This window comes from Ciconia boyciana, chromosome 7 (assembly GCF_034638445.1).
Source record: "Ciconia boyciana chromosome 7, ASM3463844v1, whole genome shotgun sequence".
NCBI classification, from domain to species: Eukaryota; Metazoa; Chordata; class Aves; order Ciconiiformes; family Ciconiidae; genus Ciconia; species Ciconia boyciana.
Window position 1 is genome coordinate 7,379,471 of NC_132940.1, and position 22,934 is coordinate 7,402,404.

The window sequence follows — 22,934 nt, forward strand, 5'->3', positions numbered from 1 at the left end:
CTTCATTATTCCCCAGTTGCTGTGGCTCAAGGTGATTTTGGTTCCTGAGAACAGCTGATTTCCTGCATTTATGCCATTCAAGCTGATAGAGAACTGCATGAAAGTGAGTTTATAACTGGCTGTTAGTGATGTAATACACAAAAAACACCAAATCTTTATAGGTGCTAGGCACTCGGCCCTTCCAACACATCTGTGTAGCCATTGCTAGTATACAGGTCTGTTTGTTTCTTGGTTTATGACTTAGGTTCATATTATATTGTATTTTTTTGAGCACCAGCCTCCTCCATGTAGGATGTTATTTCATGCACTCATTAATTAAGTCACAAATATTTTGTGCAGTATTATCAACTCTATTAAATGAGAGGAAAATGAGATTATAGACTGATTAATTCACATGCTTAGTATCAGAAAGGAGACGTTTACAATGCAAGAAGCAAAGTCCAACACTGATTGTACCCAGTTTGGACTTCACATGAGGCAGAAATCTGCAGCAGCTTTTTCACATGCAGTGCTTTAGTGCATATGTAATGCTTTCAGAAGGAAGAAGAAAATTATGTGTGTCTTTGACAAAGCATCAAGTCTCCAGCAAGGAGTTCAGAGTATGGCTTATTTGGAAAGATCAGGTGCATTTCAGCCTAACAGATACTATTTTAAACAAGGATTCTTCAGGGGGATTTTCAGTAAATATTTAAGTGCTTTAGGAATGACATTTTGAAGGATATTAAATAAACAGAGGCAAGTATTCACTGTAAGATTGGAATGCACAGTAAACTCAGGTCATTTTTGTTCATTGATACTGTCATCAGTAGCAGTTACGGAGCTTGCGTATCTGGTGCAGAACTTGTGGAAGAGCATATCTTAGGACAGACTCATGAGAAATTGTTTTACCTTGATCCTGGCCAACCGAATTTCAGCTACATCAGTGGAATGTTTTTTTTCTAGCAGAAGCAGAGGCAGAGGGTGAGGCTCATCTCCTGAGTTTTATGGCACGAAAACATGGCCAGAGCATTCTTTGAGAGCCGAGTCAGAATGATTCCACCAAGTAAGAGCAGTCCATTGTGCTAAAATCTAATTACCACTGCTCCTGGAACCAAACTAGAATGATCCTCTTCCATCCTGTATGAAGACAGGATTCCCCCTTCAGAATATTGCCAACAGAAGCATCTTAAACTCTTTTATCCTCTGTTGTCCTACTGTTAATAGAGAAAGGGAGAAAATCAACACTGATTATGAACTTAACCAGAAGAAAGAGAAAATAGAAATGGCTTCAAATTACTACACCTTCCATTGGACTCCTTTTCCTCCTTTCAAGTATTGTGTTTTGACCTACTAACAGATGTTTTAAGAATACATTTTAATAGGTATTGTGATACTTTGTAGAGTGAGGCTTTCAACTTAAGTTATGTCAGAAAGAGACATCAGGAAAAGAATCAAAAGAAATGGTCAGAGGTCAAAGGCTGGAAAAGCAATGAACTTTTTAAATTGACAGGTAGAATTGACAGAGAACTAAATGAGACCAGATTGAGTACTCACAGGGCAGAGAAATTTCCTGATAGATGACAAATGATTATACATCCACTTGCCATACTTGCACTAATACAGCTTTTTATTAGTAATCGATAACAAAAGAATGCCTCTGCTCTGTAATCTTCCTCTGGCATTGAAATCACCTACCCTGAACTTCCCATCTGCACATGCAATGATACCTTTTCATTGCATACAACTTCACACTTGAAACTTGGGAAAGGTTTATCCCTAATCAGCTGGCTGTCTATTAGTGTTCTCTCAACTTCTTAAATCTTAAAAAAAAAACCAAACTGTATTATGTTCTTTTTTCTATTTAGTTTAGTGTTTAAATCAACATGCCAAGAGTTTACACCTTCAAAGTTGCAAACTGTAAGAGATCAAGTCTTAGATGATCAAGATAATCACTCTCCATGCATAAATGTGCTCATCTGTTAATGCACACTAATATTTTCTCTGCAAAGCAGACAAGCTGCAAAGAAAATAGTCTCATGCTATATATTCAGAGCTGTTTTAAAGTTGTCAGGACTTGCTGTAGGGAAGATCTCTGTCAGATTTAAACAGTGTTGGAACTCATGAGCCAAAAAAGTAATTTCTGATCTCTGCATGCCCTCTATATAGTCTCAACAGACAAATTCAACCCAGTGCAAATTTGCTTTGCAATTTTTCTGAGCAGGAAGTCATGAAGTACTTAACAGCATGACTAGATATGAATTAATCTACAACCAAGAATATTTACTTTTACTCTGTAACTTTGATTAAAAGACCAAAGCATTTGTTCTACAAACTGATTCCAATGCAACAAAGGATGGAATATATGCCACATGCTTAATTTAACAATGAAAATGTTTCTGTTAACTTCAGAGAGAGTAGTTATGTGCTTAAAATCATGTGCCTGTTCAAATTTCTTGTTGTTTCAAAGCTTGTGTGTGTAATACTTACCTTAGTTCCCTTTAAATTGCCAAACTGGTAAGAACACCAACTCTAACAGTCATCAGTATTAAGTTATTCATAGCACTCAGGCATCTGCTCAGACTTCAGAACTTCTTAGCTCATACTAAAATAATAACACTAACAATTACAGCCTCATTGTTCTTTGACAGAAACCCTTTGAAAATCTTGTCAGCAAGAACTTTTTTATCTCAACAAAAATACAATGTACAGGTCCCCTGCTCTTAACCCTGGGATGCTTTAAGAATCTAGTCTTGCCCAACTGCAGTATTATTGACGAGTGAAAGCTTTTTTGTGCTTCATAATGCCTTTAAAAGCAGCGCAAACAATATTTGTCTATATAGTTTGAACCCTTTCCAACTGATCATTGCCATTGTATCTCTAGACTTCTAGAATTTGTCTAATAGAGAATGCAAGATCATCTCTATGTAAATCCAGAGTTCTGTTTGAAGTTGGACATGCAAAATGGAAATAGAGAGGGCATAAAATGTCTTTCAAAGCATGGTCTGGGCTCATCTGAGCTTCAGTTATAAGATAGAAACATACTTTCTAAGGAGAAAATTTTAAGCCCTGCAGCACTTGCTAACAGCATGCTGGAGCATTGCATTAGTATCAATGGACAGAGAAAAGAGAAACAGTTTATAGAGTAATAAAAGACCTCCTTTTCTAGTAGTTGGATTCTCTGTCCTAGCACAGTATCAGCTGGGCCTGATTTTCCTTTCTTTGTGATTACCTTAGTAACCATTGTCCTAGAGTGATTCACATAGGAATAGACTAAATGACTGAATGGACCATAGAGTTCACTTTTCTCACCATCAGAGGAGGAAAATACGAACTTATTCACTGCCACGAACACTGATTTCCTGCGCTGTTAATTTACACTCCAAGTGAGAATTAGCTGATATAGCTTGGAACATGCTCATTAGTATAAATATGACATGAATATTTCCATGCCCCATTTGTCTGAAAGATTCTTTGGCTGCAAACTGTTTTTTCACTTCTTTCTCATTTCTCCCTTCTTACTTGATCTCTCTTTTTGCTTCTGTACTTCTGTTACTTCTTCCTTTTATTCTCTCTTCCACCCCTCCCCCCCCTTTTTTTCACTAAAAACTAAAAAACCTTGCTCTCAGCTTCTTTCAGGCAAATTGAGTTTGTTTTGTGCAGTACAATCTCTGCCCTTCAGGGTCTTTCTGCAAATCCTAAAGTACTTCTAGCTCTTACTTCCTTAGACCACTCCATAGAATGAGTCCAAGACCTCAGGAGGCAGCAGCTGTTCAAGCATGGGAACTATAATATACTCTAGGATCAACCCTTTTATTTCCGATAGTTCTTCAGTACTCTTCTTTCCCCTCTTGTTCTGCAAGCCAGTGCATGCCATAATACTTGCCTTTGATTTCAACTAGAGCCTGTTTGGATACTGAAGATCTATAATCACAGTGATGAGTTGGAAAAAGTTCTTACCATAGTCAGGCCAATTAAGGCTTATTTGTACACTTGGGTGCTGACAACTATATTAGACAAATATTGTTTGTGCTACTTTAAAAAGCATTACAAAGCACAAAAAAGCTTTCACTCGTCAATAATACTGGAATTGGACAAGACTAGATTCTTCGTAAAGCATCCTGGGGTTAAGAGCAGGGGACCTGTACATTGTGGTTTTGTTAAGATAAGAAGAATTCTTGCTGACAAGATTTTCAAAGGGTTTCTGTCAAAGAACAATGAGGCTGTAATTGTTAGTGTTATTATTTTAGTATGAACTAAGAAGTTCTGCAGTCTGAAATCTGAGCAGATGCCTGAGTGCGACATTTGAAAAAGGTGCCATTAAACATTTGTAACATTAATGTGGTATGAAACAATGTAACATTATGCAACAACTAAACATTTGAAAAATTATTTCCATGGAAAAAAGTTGATTCTCTAATGTTTGTCTGTACATGCAGCAAAATCAGATGGTGTTATAAATTGAAAAATAAATTTAACATCAATTGTATGAGGCAAGAGTAATTCTTCTAAGGCAGAATGCTAACAGAAGAAAGAAATAGCCATTTTGTAGAGGCTCTGGTCTTACAGATGTTCAAATGGCTATTTAAATATCATGTGATAAGCTTTACTGGGTGAAAAAATGCAGAAATTCTTCTCATAGGTTTTGGAGAATTTTTACAGAGACTTGTCTTCACATTTCTTTCATTTAAGTTTTATAGATGTCTTTTCCCCATGCCCTTCTTAACTGACTTTCTAGGCAGATGAAATGAAATATAATTGGCTTTGGTAACCAGAAAGACATGTATCTATGTAAATCTGCCTGGTTTGAAGGTATCTGTTTTGGGCCTCTTCCTAGCACATGTCTTAATTCAATCATGCACTTTTTAAATTTCTTTATTTTTTCATTCAGTTCACGATCAAAATATGACAACAGAATTGTAGGTGTCAGTGAGATCCCAATTAGGAAATTCTCGTTATTCTGAGCCTTCTTCCTACAGGTACATGAACTGACTTCCTATAATGTCACCAACAATTAATAATTTGAATTGGGAAAGAAACAATTGCTGATAAGTTCTTCTTTCCCAGAAAGGTCAAATTCAATTCAGTTGGAGAAAAAATTTAAATTACTTTGACCATGATAACTTGCTGTTTTCTACATTCTCAGGATGATGAATATAGATTCCACTGGTCATGATTTCCCCTCCTCATATACTCTCTTTTGGAATGTGAAAAGACAAACTCCAGCTCTAATTCTCAATGAAGATGTAATTGGCATGCTGGGATTTTTGAAAGTCATAATTCATCTTTCTTCTTCAGGATGATTTTCCTTACAAGTTCTGTAACATAAGGTCTTATTTCTTCAACAGAGACAGTAGAGTCCCAGGCCTTTACTACTTTCCCATTGGGGTCCACCAGGTATTTCCAGAAGTTCCAGGTTGGTTCTTCTCCTGTAGAATCTACAGGCAAAAAAACCCAGAAACTTAGAAAAGAAAACCATGTTAGCCAATTACTGACATTTGTTCATGTCAATCTGATTATTACCCTCTCAGAGGAAGAAGGAATGTAAAATTAAGAGGGAGTTCAGACTGAATAATAAGATTAATTTTCTGACAGACAAGGAGCTTTAACTAGACAGTAGCCCCCTGAGACTAATTAAAACAGTCAAGCTTGAGACAGACAGACAGACAGGAGAAAGCACTATAATCAGTGTTAAAGTGTGTGTGTGCATGTGTGTGTGTGTCTGTGCTATATAGATAAATCTGAAACAGTTGAACATTGATAGGAAAATGGAATTTGGCATAACAATATAGCTGTACCAGGACTGATTATTTGCTTGCTTACCCAGAATTTTTACTCCAAAAGCACCCAGTATCATGTGCTTCAGAAGAATGTTTCAAGAAATGCTTTATGAACAAATAACAAAGTAAAATGTTCTAGGAGGTTTCCTCCTAATCCTCATCTAGTACAGTTTTTCCCTCCCTGACCACATACTCATTTTACATGAGTTGCATTCTTATCCTTTACTATTCTGCTACATGACTAACAAAATTTTCAGGATTTTCCATCAGACCAGGAGCCTCATCCCGCTAATAGCACAAGTACAGACACTACAGACAAATTAGCATCTTTTTCCATTGATTATACATCGGGCAAAATCTCATAAGGAATCAGAAGATATTTCAAAGTATCATCAAGACACAGCCAGACTTACACTGTTGACTATCTTGTCATTATGTGGACCAACAGGGAAACAAAGTTTTGCCAAGTTTCGTGTGACATGTCTGCTGGGTAAAACAGAATTGGAAGGATGTGAAAAGGATTAAAGGGAAGTTTGGCTAGCAGAAAGATCCATTACAGACACCTGGAAGGAGGTGTGCTTGGGGTAGTCAAAAATAATACTACCAACACTCCTTTAGATTCAGTGGTATGTGGGAGAACACTGTGGTGCTGGAGAGAAGAAGCAGCGATATGGTCTTTGCAGAATGCAGCTCAGGTGATACCATGTCATACTGCGCTTTGTTATATATCATTGCTGGAAGACATTTCCTTCACATTGGATCAAGACTGACATTTTAGTTTAGCACTTAAATGGTATTTAGAGCATTCGTTCAGTGCAAGAAAAGTAGTGCCTTGATAGAGAAAGTAGTGCCTTGACAGAGAATATCCTGCTTTACAGGGTATGTTGTCAGCTGTCTGCTAAGAACCAGCAGAACCTCTTCAGGTCTCAGTGCTAGCTATAATGCAGATTAGAACTAGAGGAACTGTACAGTATGGCTATTGCAATGCTTGGCAAGGAATGAGGAAGGGAGTATTCAAGGACATCTCTTAGTGCCTGGTCTCATTTTTTGATTGTTGAAGTAAGTTACATAGGTGCTTTGCTTCCACTTATCCTACAGCTCTTGAGATGAATCTTATAAATCCAACCTGCAGCAGTCATGTCACAGGAGAAGCACTTAAGAGACTGCAAAGTGGAAAAAGGAATATCAGGTGTTGTATGCATACAGGAGAATACTTCAAGATCTATGTTCCATGTAGAGGTTTATTAGACTAGCTTTTACAGGGCATCTGTTATCGTAGTGTCTTCATCCCTGGAGATCTTTTTAGAAGGTTAGACAAAGCTGTCAGGGGTGACACAGAGATAAATCCTGCCTTGTGCAGGAGGATGGACTACATGACTTCTGACCTGTTTGAGCCTGACAATTCTGCACTATGATTCTGTGAACACAGTCATAGATATCTTTTTTTCTGTCGGAGGGTATTTTATATCAGAGGAATTCTACACTGGGGAAACAACCTTCCAGTGTTCCAGATTACTCACCAATTAAGTACTTGAAGGCAGGAATTGCACCGGCTCCGCTGACTGCAATTTTGCTGAACATAGGAAAGGAGGCACCATAAGTCTTTCGCGCAAAACTCTCAATTTCTTTGTTAGTGTCTGGTTCTTGCTGCCCAAACTGATTGCATGGGAATGCCAGCACATTGAAATGATATGGGCCGAGGTCTCTCTGTAACTGTTGTAAGGCCTTGTAGTGGCTATCTGTATACCCACACTCACTTGCAACGTTGACAACTAGTGACACCTGAAGAAGAAGAGAGATTAAAAAATGTGCTGCACATGTCACTTTTCCAACAGGTAGGCTAGGATGCAGATTATTTTTAAAAAATTAGAATATCTAGACAACTGTGACTGAACACTTATGTTTGAAACTACATCGACTTCTGTTCACAATAGGAAGATTTAATATTTACTTTATGTATTCCCATTTGGCAACCATGAAGATAATCAATATACTGCTAAGCGATCTTAATTCTCAGTTCACAGAGAATCTATGTTTCTCCGTTCTGCCTTTTGGATAGTTTCTAAGCACATCTAAGAAATGATCATCCAGCTAAGATATACCAAGTTGCATGAAAGAAACTTGCAAATTAATGTATTTTTGGTAGTTTATTTATCTGTTGTGAAGCATCCGTTCTGCAGCATCTTTCCTTGTACAGAATTTAGTACTCATACAGAACTGGCTGATCCATTTATCATTGCTAGTGTCAATGTCTTGACCTGGAAGGTAATAGAAGCAATTACAGAATTTTGGGTTGGTCTATGCAGTATGGACTGTAAAATTTCCCACCATTTCTAGAGTAAATCTACTCAGTTGTGACAAAATGACAACAGTTTTTGCATAAAGGTTTACTGCCTCAATTAGAGATTCTAAGAAGTGAAGACTGTGCCCACTAGCCTTTAAAGTCATTCCTATAGCTGATCATATTTGACGTTGTGCGCATTGTGTCATTTAGACATTACCACCAGGCATGTATCTGCCTACGCAGATCCAGCAGAGAGGACAATTCCAAACACAGATGAGCATGACAGGAAAAGAGAGGCATGTGTAAGGATGAATATGTGGTGGAACAGATTCTGTCATGAATTTGTTGGGGAAATTAAGTGACCTAACCCTGAGCTGAAACATATTACACAGTTTCTCAAGGCCTTGAAGAGCTTTCCATTGTTTTTTGAGATATTTTATCCTTAAATAACTTCTAGAATTTATTTTTAGACTTATAGTTTTTATTATTCTTACAAATTTTATAAGTGTGAGTTGCCACTCATTCTACATAAATTGAGGGCATTCTAATATTTTCTTGAGAGTGGACTAAAGCTGAATGTCATAGATCTTTTAAATACAATATGATTTTATTAATAAAAATAGCATTATGCACTTTATAGTGATGTTTCTTTTACATATAGCTACATTCTCTTCCTTTTTTCAGATCAATTTGTAAGAGTCATAAGGCAATATAAATACTATAATACTAAAAATGTTTCTACCCACCTAGATTAAAATGAGGCATAGTGCAGAAAAAGCATTATGATTTGAGAACCAAAATTCTGCCTGGTTTACACTGAATCCAGTGGGTTTCTACAGGTTATACATCAGTCCAGAAGCTGGTCCTTCATTCTCAAATTGCAAAAAAAGTTTTAATTCAATCAAAGTAGCCAACACATTCCCCAGTGCTAGTACACAACAGTAGCTATTCAAATTTGATCTTTCTACAAGAGTTTGGAAGTTTCATAAAAGATGGCAGGTTGGTTTCATTATTGTCACTGTGAGACAGCAGCGTTGAAGGGCCCAATGCCGCAAAAGGAAAGCTTGAACTTTCCTAATGAACACATTAACTGACCTGATCAAATTACACAGCACGTAGCTGTCTTGCAGTAGATTTGTCTTGCAGCGCAAGACAAGGAAGTAAAAAATTTTGACTCTGGGTCTCATACTCTTGCTTCTGTAACCACTGGCTTTGCTCAATTTAAATTTAAGATTCTAATGTTACTATTGTTCCATATTCCTATGTGTATGTTTTTATACAAAATATAAAAGTGTATAGGGAATATGAATGGAGTGCATCCAGTAAATTATATGAAAAATAAATGACTACATATGTATAGAGTTTTTAAGGCCAGAAAACAAACTGGCATATAAAAGCCCACAATCTGGGTAAGGTATTGGATAATAAGATTAAATCCCTAGAAGGGGCAGGAATGAGTAAAGAAAAAGCTAAGGGGATGTTGGTATTTATAATTTCTTACATTAAACATTAACACTTACTTTGTGTATTTTGTACCTTCTATAGGTATATGGCTATATTTAAAGTGGTTTCAGAATGGCAATGTTTTGTCTGGAAGACAGGTTAATCTTATAAAGCAGAAGTTGATGTAATCTTCCTTGTGTAGTGTGTCAACAGAATACAATCTGAGCAATCCCTGTACACTTGCATATGAAATATGATCTGGAGCCATCTAGCTAACTTCCAAAGCATCACATTCATTCAGACGACATTTACAAACTCTACCTGAAATTTTAAATTCAGTTTCCTAAAACATCCAAAGATATGGCGTATAACTTTTTTTTTTTTTCCAGAAAAGAGGTGATAATTTTATGATGCAGTCCTGTTGCAGACTGTCAGCATTTCAAATAAAACCTATATATTGGATGTAAAAAATAACTATTGGCAGTTATCTTCTTTTTAAATAATCTGTATTTACCAAGCATAGTGACAACTGTAGTTTAGTATGATTGAAGTAAAGATAAATTGTAACACTAAGAGTTAAAGTTACCTGTAGTTCTTTCATATAAAATTCTGGAGGGTTTTTTAAATATAGCTTAAGACCCAGCATTCTCATGATGCAGAAGTATTCATATACCTTACTGTATTCATATCTATTGGTACTTTATCCCAAATACAATGGTAATGTAAGAATTCATTATTGGAGGTTTGGGGGAAATAAGGTTGTGTAAGTATTATGTTCATATTATAACAGATACGAAATATGAACTTGCCAATGAAAACAATCAAGCTTTTACAACTTTTACTTGATTTTGAAGTTCAGAGGGCTTGAAAGAATTCACTCAAGAAGAAACAAGAATTTTAATTTACAGCTGCTTAAAACTAGTGATTACTCAGCATGGTGGTGAAAGGCATGAGAGCGCACACTGCAAATGGTGCAAACTTCCAAATGTTCTCCCATCAAATCTCCCACCAAATCAGAGGAAACTACATGCAGCATTTCTTAGAATGGCAGACACATTCTGCATGTTTTTTCCTTAGAAAAATTAGATCTATTACTGAACTTCATAATTTAATAGTGCAAACCTCCTAAAAGTATAACTAACACATATAATAAAAAACTTCCAGGATTTATTAGTATTTCATAAGGGATGTTTAAAATGGTTGTTTAAAAATCTTTACCAAGTTATCTTTCAAGTGTCTGGTACCAGAAGTGATTATATGTGGTGATTTTTTTGGTCTATATTTTATTTTTAATCAATAACAGTCACTCTTTTTGTTCTTATGAAGAGGCTGTACTTTGACTTCTTACAACTATTAATGATTTAAATTAAGTTCGATATGCCTCTTGACTGACTTTAGGCTCCGAGAGTGCAAGTCAAGTACACCACCTAGTGTGCAGTGCAAACAATTCATCCTGGACCTTAGAAAAATTATTTAATTTAAGCTGAATTCTGTATTAGCTGTTATCTGACCTCTTAATACTATCCTTTCCTTCCCTTTGCTTAGAAAACCTATGCATTCTAGTAATGAACTCATTTATTTAACATTGCAAAAATATTTCTTGGTTTACTTAATGTTTACACCAGTGCAGCTCCTTGAGGAAAAGATCCCTGGAGAGATTTATGAATCTGCTATCAGTTTCAAGTAACTCTTTGTGGATCTGTTAGCAGAGACAGTACATACTTAGGGTTTTAGACCTGGAGATTCTTAACTGGCTCCATCTGACTGATGGAAGAACCAGCGACAAGTGTCAGATTACACCAACTCACAGAGTTGTTACCTTCATGGAAAAAAATAGGAATACTTTGTACAGTAATTAAGTAGCTATACTCTGTATTTATGCACATTCAGTAATATTACATTCTCGGATTGCAGAGAGCTGTGATGCAAAGTCCCTAGCATTACTTTCAATAGTAAAATAATACTTTACATTGTTATAGTGCCTAATGCTTTTACATTATTATAGTACCTTTGATTCGAGATTTCCAAAGCACTGCACTAACACTGCTTAATTACACCTCAGCACACCATACTTGGCTGTGTAGTAGGTAGGTAGGCAGGCAGGTACGTAGGTACTATTATATCTAGATAGGTATAAACACAGCAGGGAACAGTTCATGCTTGGGAGATCTGACTCCCAAATAGATACTATTTTGGTAAGAATACTGCCTCTTACAGCATATCTGATAGAGATAATAAAATAAAATATAAGCTTTATTGAATTAGACAGGTAGATAGATTAGATAGATAGAAAACTAATCTTATGTGGATCCCATTGATTCTTTTCCAACCACACATTTTAATGTAGATGGGTCAACATCAGTATGGTAACCTGGAAAAAGTATAGGAGGATGGTCTTGCTCAACACAGTGCAACAGACAGCTTTTTGATCTCTTTCACTTCTGGTACTCTTTTTTTCCATTGTAATAGTCCTCTCTTTCTCTGCTTTCAGGTAGATGTAATATCACACCTGATTTTGTAGCATGTATGCCAAATTTTTAGCATTCTGGCAATATAATTCCTTATGCCCCCATAAAAAGGGAGTACTCTCTCACATATTTTTGATATTTTTATTAAACTGGAGAATAGGTTATGTCTGTGCACATTTATTTCAGAAAAAAAAAAATCTGTTCCTTAATTTTTTTCATTGTTGTTATTTCAGAATTGTTAGTACATTTCTTATTTACTATATAACGGAGGGTACTTGTGATTTGTATCAAGACGCATTTGAATGGAAAATGAAATAGCATCAATCAGTCTTGCTTTTTTCTTACTAAGAAAAATTATCTCGATCTGAATACACAGTAATTTATATTAATAGTTATTGAAGAAAGATTGTGCAAGTCATGAATTGCACTGATTGTTTCTACTTAGCATGGCTCTTGTGTTTTTAGAATTAGCAGACTCTTTTTTTTTATATATATATACTCTGGAAGCTTTTGGGTTTTTTTCAATTACCAGTTAGTTTCTTGACTACAAATTAAGTAGGTATTTAACTAAATTAATTGAGTGACTGAATTGAAGAAAATGTTTTCTCTACATCTGCCAGAAAGCTTAAGGCTGTTAAAAGCAGGTTTAGCAATTAGCAGACTATTGTTCCAGGGGCTAACTAGTGACTCACTTTCTTTAAAACATCAGCAGCACATTCGTAGTACTTATATATTATTTGCTTTCTTTTAATAGCTTTAAAATATTATGATAAACCTACATCTTAACATTACTTATCTAACTGCATATTTAAGCAGATTTATTTTAAAAAATCAATGGGAGTTTTAATTAACCTTTGTCTACCTTGATATTGAGCTCTGACAACATAACGACAGAAAGGGATGTGTTTTATTGCTATAATTTTCTTTAAACTTGTGCATATGCATTCTCAAAGAGCAGCTAGCCTGAACATTAATAGGCTCTCTGAATGCAGATCTTTTTGTTCCCTACAGAAGCTGGTCATGACTGTTTTGGAATGAACTATTCCATATGGCCTAGCAGAGATCAAGGAGTACCATTCACCAATGGTGTTACCTTTTCCAAGGTACGGCTCTAGAGCTCTCCCTCATGAAACCAGTCACGCCTCAAGGATGGCTGGTTTCATAGCACCATTGGAGATACAGACACACACCCCTAACCTGGTGTGCTCATAAGATACCAGGGCAGGCTCTGCAGCTTCTTCCAGAGGGAATGAACACCCTCAGCTCTCTGCAGGGTGGCTGTAAGGATTCCTCTGAGTTCCCCCTTTACTCCTTTCCATGTGGATTCTGGCCCTGAGGTAGAGAAGCTACAGGTGGTATTTGCTTATTTAGACAGATTTGCACATGACCTGCAGACAAAACATGCCCCAGTAACAGGATTTATTGACAGAGCCTTTGGAAGGAACTCCTGAAAAAAGCAAATATTGCTTAATATTAAATAGGTTTCATGGTTTTTCCAATATAGATACTTGAGTGTGCATTGGACCACTTCCGCTGTATCTGAATTGTGAACGAAGGGAGAGGAGGACTTTCACCAGGTAAGATTCAGACCTCTCATTTGGTCCAATCTACCAGCATCCCTTTCTACTGAGCTCAGGAAAACATAGATCTCTTCCCATGGGCCTTCTCTGCCTTCCTGCCAATGTTTTAGTGACCTGCTGCTGTGGACTAGTGAGCTCAGACATCTCAGTGAAGTACCTGAGGAGGGGGAAAAGGAAGGTGGAAACACAAAGCTGGAGAATAAGGGTGAAAGTGAGAAGTGGTGCCTGCCTTTTTGGGCAGCAGCTAAGCTGTTGGACTGCCCGGCTGTATCACAGAAGATGTGTCACTTGAGTGCTAAGGGTGGCAGTTGTGGGTTTTATGTTGATTTTAGCTTCTATAATTTGTGAATGTGGCTATGAGAGCTTATAGTATTATGCACCCCATGTGCTGACTTCCCTTTTCACTCTTCCACAGGTACTGACCATCTTTCCTAGATGGTCAAACCACGAAAAAAAAATATCAGGTTACGTTCAAGGAAATTGTTCTTAAAATGGGAAGGAAAGCTCTGCCTAGAACTCCTGAATGTAACATGTAAATGAAATTTAAAAGACATCATAAAAGTATATGTGTGTCTACATTGCCCTTCTTCATATTGCTCTGTCCCACTAAAAAGTGACAACTGGAATAGCATTATGTTGCTGCAATTTCACTATACGCTGATATTAAAATAACTGCTTTATCATGTCTCTCACTTTTTTACTAATTATGATGAAATCCGTTAACTCCATTAGCCACTGATTAAATCCCATCTTTTTTTTTTTTTTAATGCAGAACATTAAAAAGGAATGGGATTTAGGCAAAAATAATTTACTGAAAATCATGCAGTTGGAAAGGCAGAAATAAGCTCCAAAAGTAAGTTATACAAAGGTACAGACTTCCTGAGCTTCAAATTTAATAGCTACAACCCAGTGCAATTCATCCTGCTGAATGAAAGGCAGGCAGGCAGGCAGGCATTCCCTGCCTGCCACGTCTACAGGCAGCTGCCTGCACAAGGAAAATACGCGGACACACACACAGCTTAGACCGCTAACGCTTTATTTAAAGAGTGCAAAGACCCAGGCAGCGGTATCAAAGGAAGCATGCAGGCAACTCTCCAGATCAGTTAAAGAAGAGTCGTAAATCCCAATCTAGCTGCATGCGTGCACCAAGTTAATGTACAATCTCTCCACCCCCACTTGGGCTTTGCAGACATGCAAGGACTGGCTGGTTAGTGAGTCAGGGCGAGAGCTGCCCATCTCCGTGCAGACTTACCGAGCCCCTGTATTTCTCCAGAGAGACTAATTTGCCCCTGATATTTACAACTTTGAAAGTGTAAAAATCAGGCTCTTTCTGCTGCGTAGCGGAAAATGCTAAGAGCAGGAGTGCTGCAATTGCAAGGAGCATGGCTAGAGGGATAAGGAAAACTTTGGGGAAGGAAGAGGAAGGCTGGTGCTCCACACTGCCCTCAGGATCTAGCATGCTGCACGGCCGTGCTGCACAGACACTTGCCACGATAGGAAAGCGCTGCCGCAAAGAAAGGACTGCTGCAAACGGAGCTTTTGCAACAGTCTGGCTTCTGCAAAGGGTTGGAAGCTGTGTCCATAGCAGACCTCAGGAAGATGTGTTTATGGGGGATTCAAATACTCTAAAACTGAGTGTTGCATGGTGGTAGTGGTCTATTAAGTAAGGCCATTTATGGGTACAAGACAAATGAAAGTGCTAGTTGGCTCAAGAATAGTAACACTGTATGTGTCTGTGGGATACCAGGCAGATTTAGAGACCTGCTTTAACGATGTCCTAGGAAAATCCAGGATAGAGTTATTGTGATTTTTGATGGATTTGCAAGTGCCTTTTTTTAGTATACTAACTATAGCGTCTAGTAACTACGGTGTAATGTCAAAGGATACCAGTGGCTTGGTTGCTACTGGTTACTGATGCAAGTGCTCTGAACAAAAGTCACAGCATACAGTCAGCAAAACCAGAATTACAAACATGCCATGCACAGTATTGTGTGAAAAGGAGCACCGTTAGCCAGGCCGCCAGGAAATTCGTATCCACCTGCACCTGGTTGGCGAGAGGTGAGTGGCCAGACCACTGGTCTTCACAGTGTGATGTGGGAGAAACCACATTACCTAAGGGTTTTTAAGCAAGAAAGAGGCATTTAGCAGCAGGAACTGAACTTGGTACCAAAGCTTTCAGATATACAGAGCCAAACCACTGCTTCAGTGCGCTGATGCCATTCTTGGGTTGTCTGCAAGAAAAAATAGCCATTTGTACCATTTGCTACTACGCCTGCTGGAAGAAAAGGATTTGTATATATAAAGTAACAACAATAGAAAGTATTTGATGGTCATTGATTTCTTCTTGGACCGAGAAACTGGTCCTCCATGCCTATGATTCTGATAATTCTTGGCAAAGAAAAGCAAAATGTAGTGATTTACAGAAAACAATTAAGTAGCACATCCAAGGCATATTGGAAATCTATCTTTTGAAGAGCAAATTACATTTTGAAATCTCACTTTGTTATTTTTTTTTTAACTGAGTTTTGGTAGATCTTCGACATCTTGATTAAATTTGGTTAGGTAATTCAAACATAAGTGGCATTACTGTAAGTGAAAAAGCCACGTATAACTAGTTGAAAAATTTAATTATAGTTTTTAAACATTTCAGATTTTTCATGCTTTTATGTATTTCAGCTTAAGAGACATCCAGCATCAATAAATAATGCAATATGCTACAAAAATATATAGATGGAAAATCTTCTACCATGCTGTCTATGGGGAAGATACACTGTGCTAAGAATCTGAAGTTCTCATCTTCACAGATAAGTGTTATCTTTGCGTGTACTTTCCTGGCTGTAGGATTGACCAAGAACCTTTCCTTTAGATGACAGTCAAGTATGATTTCCTCATTTTATAAATAAATTATCTAAGAAGCTTTAGAGTTTCTTCAGACACAGCTGGAGACAGAGAATAGGGTTTAGTATAGTATATACATTTAAATAAATTTTTTAAACCTAGTAAATCCTAAAAATATTTTTAAAAAATTCATTCCAATGATGAAAATAATTTGACATATGCATTTTTTGGCCAGAAAATTAAAAAGTAAATCTACAATACACTTTTACATTTTTTGAGGCATAATGTTATAGTAGTTTGGGTATGGGACTGAAAATGAGGCATAATACTGCAACATGAGACACGCAAGGTTTTGCTCTGGAAAGGGACTTTATAAAATCTGCTTGCTACAGCTTTATGATTATTGTCTCTGATTTCTAGATAAAATTTAGTGGCTTTCAGAATTATATTTTCTCCTACAAACTGAGCCCAGAATCTGAAAGCTTTTGATCACTGGCACTGAATTGGGAATTCTTTAAATAATGGCCAGCTGGCAGCAGAATTCAGCTTCCTCTTTTACTGCCATGTTTCTATATTGCTCCCTGCAATAAAACATTCTTTAACATTGGCAAAGAAGGAAGACTTGTTTCTGAGTACACGCAGAGAGAGACTATGTCAAAGACTGTTGGCTTTATGAGTCAAGTTTTCAGAGCCAAACTGCACTAATATTTCATATCAAAGTCCATCCAACTATTTGAACTAAATCTGATACATTCTAATAAATTTCAGCTTGCAGGAAAAATGCCAGTCAGGTTTGCAAACTGGTGTGTGTTTGCTCACTAGCATGCCTAAATGTTGATCTAGGAGGACTGTATCCAGTAGTAGCAAGTATAATTTAGTTACTTTTGCAATTTACTCTTTGGTCTACTAAACCTAATAAAGATCTTTGTCAAACAGGACTGGACTGAAACCACCACCCAGCTGACCTCAGCTGTCCCCTAAACAGCATCGCAGCACTGCAATTTCTGTCACTGCTGACCCGGACTGGATTGGCCCACGTTCCTAAAGGTGAAAGGTCTGCAGTACATCCCATTAGCAGTACCCTGAGCTGTCCAATCCTCATTTCATAAAATATGAACTTCAAGTGAACCACAAAAAAGCAGATTAGCTCTAAGGATCGCACCAACTTCCCAATACATTCAGAATACAATACATCTTGCCAGTATTTATAGAATCCAGTATTACAGATTCTGCAACTTTTGTTTACCTACACAGACTCTCTGAGGTAGTGTTTCCAGCACTACTATTCACATTATTTTTAATACTTTCCTTTGAACCCTTTTAGTAGTTCAACATTAATCTTTTATGCTCCTTGTTTTTCTGGAAAGGCTTGCCTAGCCTGGGCTAGGAAGTGCCAACAACACGACATTTCACTGCCAAGACAGGGTAGTACCGTACTGGATCACAGAGGGATTTGCCTTACGCAAGCACTTGCCAGTTTCTTTAGGGCACCCTCCCGCACTGCCAAGAGCCAAGCGGACGGGCTCTTCTCCCCCGAGACCTGCAGAACTGCCAGCAGACAGGCTGGCCAAGACGCTCTCCCTAGCTGCGGCCGGGGCCAGCTTCATAGCCAAGGTCAGGGAGCCAGGAGCCATTTCCCCCCAGCGTCCCTGTTTACTACAGGCTGCTTTGTGCGGAGCACACCCGCCCTTCTCCACCAAACGGCAGCGTCGGGAGCAGAGGAAGGGGCGGGGGGGGGGGGAGAACCCTGCGGAAGGGGGAGCAAGGCCCAGGCTGCGGCGTGGGGCAGACCCTCCAGGCGGGCACTAACCATGCTCCACAGGGCCTGGGGCCTCGCGTACGTGGGGAGAGGCCTGGGATGAAAAAGGGGGAAAAAATGGAAAAAACTGGGGTGGCTGGGGGGGGTTGGAGGGGGAATGAAGGAAAAAACGGAGCTGCTTATTCCCAATTCCCTGTTTCCCCCTGTGGCGCTGGGGGAGGGAAGCCCTGCACGCCGGGGGAGATGGGAAGGGGGGCACCCCCACCTGCGGAGGGGGAGTTCTGAGGCGCAGGGGGAGCTCCCCCGGCAGCCGGGGTCGATCCGGGCAGGGCCGGGCCGAGCCGGGGATAGCCGCCCGGCCGCCGCCGCCCCGCGCCCGCCCGGCAGCGCCGCCCGCCCTCGAGGCTCTCCCTCCCGCCCTCGCCCCACAATGCATCGCGCGGCGCGGCTGACATGGCGGCCGGGCCAGACTGAGCCGCTGGCGTGGGGGCCTCCAGCAGCTGGAGCCGGGCATGGCGGGGGCGCAGCCCCGGCACCCCTAGCGCCGCAGCCAGGTACCGGGCTCCAGGGGCCGGGGGGGCCCCGCCCAGCTTCGTGGGCCTCCCCCGAGGGGTGGGGGTGGCTGGGCGCGCTCTGCTCTCTCCCCCCGAGCCGGGCGGGGGGAGGCGGGCTCGGGGGGGTGCGTGTCCGCGCCAGCGCCCCCCGCCTCAGCCCGCGGCGCCCCAGCTCCGCCCTGCCCCGGCCCTCCTGCCCGCGCCCCGCCTCGACGGCCCATCGCGGCCTCCCGACCCCGCGCCCGGGCAGAGTGGCGGCGCCGGGGCTGCCCCGCACACCCGGCCGGGGGCGCCGGTCAAGGCCCGGGGCGGGGGGGGGAGCGGCCCCAAGGTCAGCGGAGAGCCGGGGCCGGCCCCACGGCCGCATCCAGGCGGGCGGTCGTCCGTCCTGAGGGCAGTGCCCGGCTACGCGCCCGCCGGGGTCTGCCAGGCTGGAGCTGGGTGCATGCAGCTTGTTGTTCTCCCGCCCAGTGCAATTAGATATTGGGGGGGGGGAGAGACCATTGCAGTTGGTGAGGCCCCCCCGGGGAAATGCCCCCATGTCCCGGGCCGTCCTCGTGAGCTGTTCCCTGCTCCACCGTTTCTTGCCAAAGCGAGAGATTCTTTCTGTGGGTTAGGATGTGCCTGAAATGACACACGAGCATCCCTTCTCCTATGTGTGCTCTTTTGTTGGCTTATCTTGTATACAAATACAGCGGAATGACTTTTCTGGTGTTGCAATACGTTGCAATTTGCCAGTTGGCTGAATGTGTCATATTACCTGAGGCCTTCTTGCTTTTAAGGTTGTTCCTGGGTATATGAAACGAGGACAAGCTCGTAACATGCAGAGAAACAATATAAACAGGTTTAGGCTGAGGGAGGGATTAGTACATTAAAAAGATAGTTGTATCTAAGTATGGATCTAATAATTTTTTTTATATTCATGCCACCTCCGAGTCACTTGGCTTCCTGAGCTCTGTGCCCTGGATTTGGGAGTCATCGCATTTGCTTGAAAATAGAGGATACGCGTTGTTTCTGGTGGTGTTTGACTTGTGCTCCTAGTTTCAGTAGGTGCTTTTTGGATAGTCTGACCCCAGATAGTTATGACATAATTATTTCCATGACCAGAAAAGTAAACAAGCCTGGAAGTATGACTTAATTACAGTATCTGGCAGAATATGCTATATTAGGAGTGAGAGGTCTCCTTTACAAACATCAGTTCTGCAGTGAGCTTTTAAAATAATTTTTCTACTTAACTTTAGTGAAAATACCTTCATAAAATTAATTTTGGGATGAAATTACCATTTCCCAGAACATTTGTATTGGGGTATGTTCCCAGAAGGTATGTACAGAGGGATCAGAAAGTTCCTTCTGTGTTCTGTTCTTGCACAGAAGATAGCTGGGATTTTTCTCTCATACCTCAACTAGCAGAGGAAAAGAAACTGCCAGATGCCATGGGACATCTGCATGGTGTGGGGCATTTACCTGGTTCTTCCTCTGAAGGGAGTTGCTGCTACAGGGAGAAAGAGAAAGGGGAGCAGGATTTCCCTGTGTCCTACTTGAAAGCAAGATATCCCTGGGGAGCTCCTCTTAAATGTCTTGTGGATCTTGCTTGTCAGAGGAATGGTTTTGGATCGTGTATTCATATTGGTACCGTACGACAGTCCAAAATTTTGCCCAGCTGAGAGTATATCCTGTTTTCTAGTTGTAATGCTTGCTTTTGAAATTTTACAAAGTGTTTCTACTTAATCAACTTTATTTTTGTCCCTGTCTTAATGAAATAATGTAATACTGGCACTGACTTGTACTGAGAACTCATAGAAAGAAGGATCCTGCAATTTGCTTCGTGGATTAATTTGCAGAATGGAAGCAATCCAGGGGAAGTCAACATTTCAGATGCTTTTGGCACATTAAGACTATATTGTATATTGTTTGATAACTTGTTTAATTGTACATAAATGATGGATCAGTAACTCTTTTGACTTAGAAGTACTAAAGACATTACCTAAATTTAGTAACGATGCATATGACTCATTTTTACCTTTTTTTTTTTTTAAACCAGAGATGCATGCATACATGTATATGTACTCATCCTGTATCCTGGGTTCATAATTTTGGTTCTGATGTTTTAGCAAATCTTTGGAAAAAAACAATTTATCCAATGTTCTTAGATTTTATTCTTTATTTCTTTTGATGTATGAAATAATATTTCCAGCAAGAAGTAACTTTCAGATTTTAGTTTTTGGTGTCAGCAAAGCTTGACTTGGGAGTTTGGAATCAGTTTTGTGTTACAAACTGTTGTGACTGAAGTCTGTGTGCCAACTATATGGATGTATTCTTGACAACTTTTCTAAAATAGTGGTTTTCAGCATATTTCTTTCAGTGGTGAAAGTGCTGGATCCTGGTAAAGCAGACATAAGGATACTGGTAGAAGATCCATTTGCTTTAGCTGTAGTTTGTGAACTAGTTTGCAATGGGTATGAAGTAGTTCAAAGGCTGTCCCTTCCTCAAGAGTTTGAGTGAAGGGATCACTATTGCTTAAATACAAGATCCAGATAAACTTCCATGCCACAAATACGCACTGCTGTATTTTTATTTAGCATAAGTGCCAAATATAAATGGAGGTTTAAGAATAAAATGGATACACGGAGTTTAAATGCATAGCTGCTGTTTAAGCCAGTTTCATGATCAGTTCAGGCCTCTGGGTAGCTAGTTTAGCCTCTGAAAGGCTTTAAACCTATGCAGTGCTGTACTCTGTTTTTTCCAGCCTCCTCACCTCTATTGGTACAAATGTTGTGATTATTTGTTTTTAAAGTTAGAGCTACCTTGGATCAGTTTCCTGATCTGGTTACAGCATGTATCTTACAGCATACAGCGACATTTGAGGCAGGTGGTACCTCTCTTCTGGCTTCAGTGCTTGCTTAAGTAGATTGTGAAATGTTTAAAGGACTATTGCAGTAAAACTTAGGATCAGAACCAAAACATACTGAAGCATTAAGAATCTTTGTATGAATTGCAAAGGTAAAGGAAGCCATTGTAACTCAGTTACACAGCTGGTGTGACTGAGAGCGGATGGCTTTCCTGAGTTTGGAACAGGAGTCATCTGCAGTAGTGGGTTCAGAAAGTGGTAGTTCTTGGTGTTTGGTGACGTGCCTCTTTCTTACCTTCTCAGTGAGTCATACTGTGGTGTAGAAAAGACAGCAGGTGTCAATGCAAAGAGAGAATAATCTGTAACAAGCACATCTTGTATGGATCTCCTATCCAGAGTATTCTGCTCATTTCATAATTTAATTGTAAGATGCTTGCACCTACACACATTACTAAGTTTTGTATCAAGCAAAGCCTTTCCTGTTACTTCAGTTACTCAGTGGTACTTTTGTAATTCAGATATAATCCTGTTACAGTTATATATATATTACTTGTTTACCTAATGATCTCTCCTCAAGAAGTTTCCAATCCTCCACATTGTAAATACATCAGAGCTTCCTCTTGAGTTACATATCTTCACTAAGCCCAGAGTACTAGTTTTGTTGCATTCCTGTTTTGTGTGTTAAGTTTTGCATCCACTGCACTGGCATCCTTCTAGGTAGGTTTTGGTAGTATTATATTTGCTAGCCTGAATTCTACAGCCTGTAGAAACAGGAAGATCTGAAACACTGTATAGCACTTACGTTTGTTACTAAGAATACCCATGGGTTTATTGCTAGTGGAGCCTGAGGCGCTTTACTGGCCAGTAATCTCTGATAGTTTTAGTTTTAAGTAGTTTGGAAAAACATCAAGGGTTGATAATAGTTTGTACTAAGTTATGTCTAGTTCATCATAAAACAAACAAATGTGCAATAACTTTTTTAAACTATTGGCATAGAACATGGGAGAAACTTGAATGATTTTTAGAAGTTCTCAGACAAAAAAATGGGCCTAAGGCTGTAAACAGTCCAGAAAAGAGACACCCCCCCAGCACATTAGGGCCCTCTGTAGATATTACCTGTGCTGCAATCTGAGCAGAGTGCAGAAGACAACCTTTCCCTTTGTTCCTGTCAGTAGCTGTAAGCTTTGTTTGCTGAATTTCCTTTTATTTTTGTTGAGGAAGTTCAGCTGGGCTATATTGGTAATCAGGCAGGGGGGACTGAGGTTAATCACCCCACTTACTGTTGGAAGGCTGGCTGGGGAGATTTGAGCTTAAGGGACAATCATAATAGGACAGATAAAAGCAGGTCTCAGATAAAATACATGTTTCTCTATCTCAAAGGAGGGAGTGGTTTACAGAAAGAGG

The 22,934-nt window shown here is 39.7% G+C and overlaps 2 protein-coding genes across 8 annotated transcripts in view; one reads left to right on the top strand and one right to left on the bottom strand.

Annotated features, from left to right (window-relative positions):
- Positions 1-1,588: 1,588 nt before the first annotated feature.
- Positions 1,589-15,015, bottom strand: GPX7 (glutathione peroxidase 7). 3 transcript variants are annotated; one of them, XM_072866588.1, is made up of 4 exons: positions 14,784-15,015; positions 7,277-7,538; positions 6,170-6,239; positions 5,274-5,414 (listed from the first exon to the last, which is right to left on the bottom strand). In XM_072866588.1, exons 1-3 carry the CDS (start codon positions 14,988-14,990, stop codon positions 6,178-6,180), a joined length of 531 nt encoding a protein of 176 aa, XP_072722689.1. In that variant the 5' UTR covers positions 14,991-15,015; the 3' UTR covers positions 5,274-5,414; positions 6,170-6,177. The 3 variants fall into 3 exon arrangements, with proteins under 3 accessions (XP_072722687.1, XP_072722689.1, XP_072722688.1); XM_072866587.1 differs by having other exon boundaries at positions 6,170-6,242; XM_072866586.1 differs by lacking the exon at positions 6,170-6,239 and having other exon boundaries at positions 1,589-5,414.
- A 3,539-nt stretch (positions 15,016-18,554) lies between these two features.
- TUT4 (terminal uridylyl transferase 4) overlaps positions 18,555-22,934 on the top strand; it is a 50,328-nt gene continuing 45,948 nt past the window's right edge. For 4 of the 5 annotated variants that reach the window (XM_072868957.1, XM_072868953.1, XM_072868956.1 and 1 more), the window contains exon 1: positions 18,565-18,682. The gene's annotated coding sequence lies outside the window, so the exon portion shown is untranslated. Of the gene's footprint in view, positions 18,683-22,934 lie in introns of all 5 variants that reach the window. The other variant, XM_072868954.1, reaches the window with a different exon arrangement.

Coding starts and splice junctions, on each gene's coding strand:
- GPX7 (XM_072866586.1), bottom strand. CDS start 14,990: ATGCTAGATCCTGAGGGCAGTGTGGAGCACCAGCCTTCCTCTTCCTTC. Junction 7,539..14,783: donor TGGAGAAATACAGGGGCTCG/GTAAGTCTGCAC, acceptor CTTCTTCTTCAG/GTGTCACTAGTTGTCAACGT. Junction 5,415..7,276: donor TGCCTTCAAGTACTTAATTG/GTGAGTAATCTG, acceptor TTTTGCCTGTAG/ATTCTACAGGAGAAGAACCA.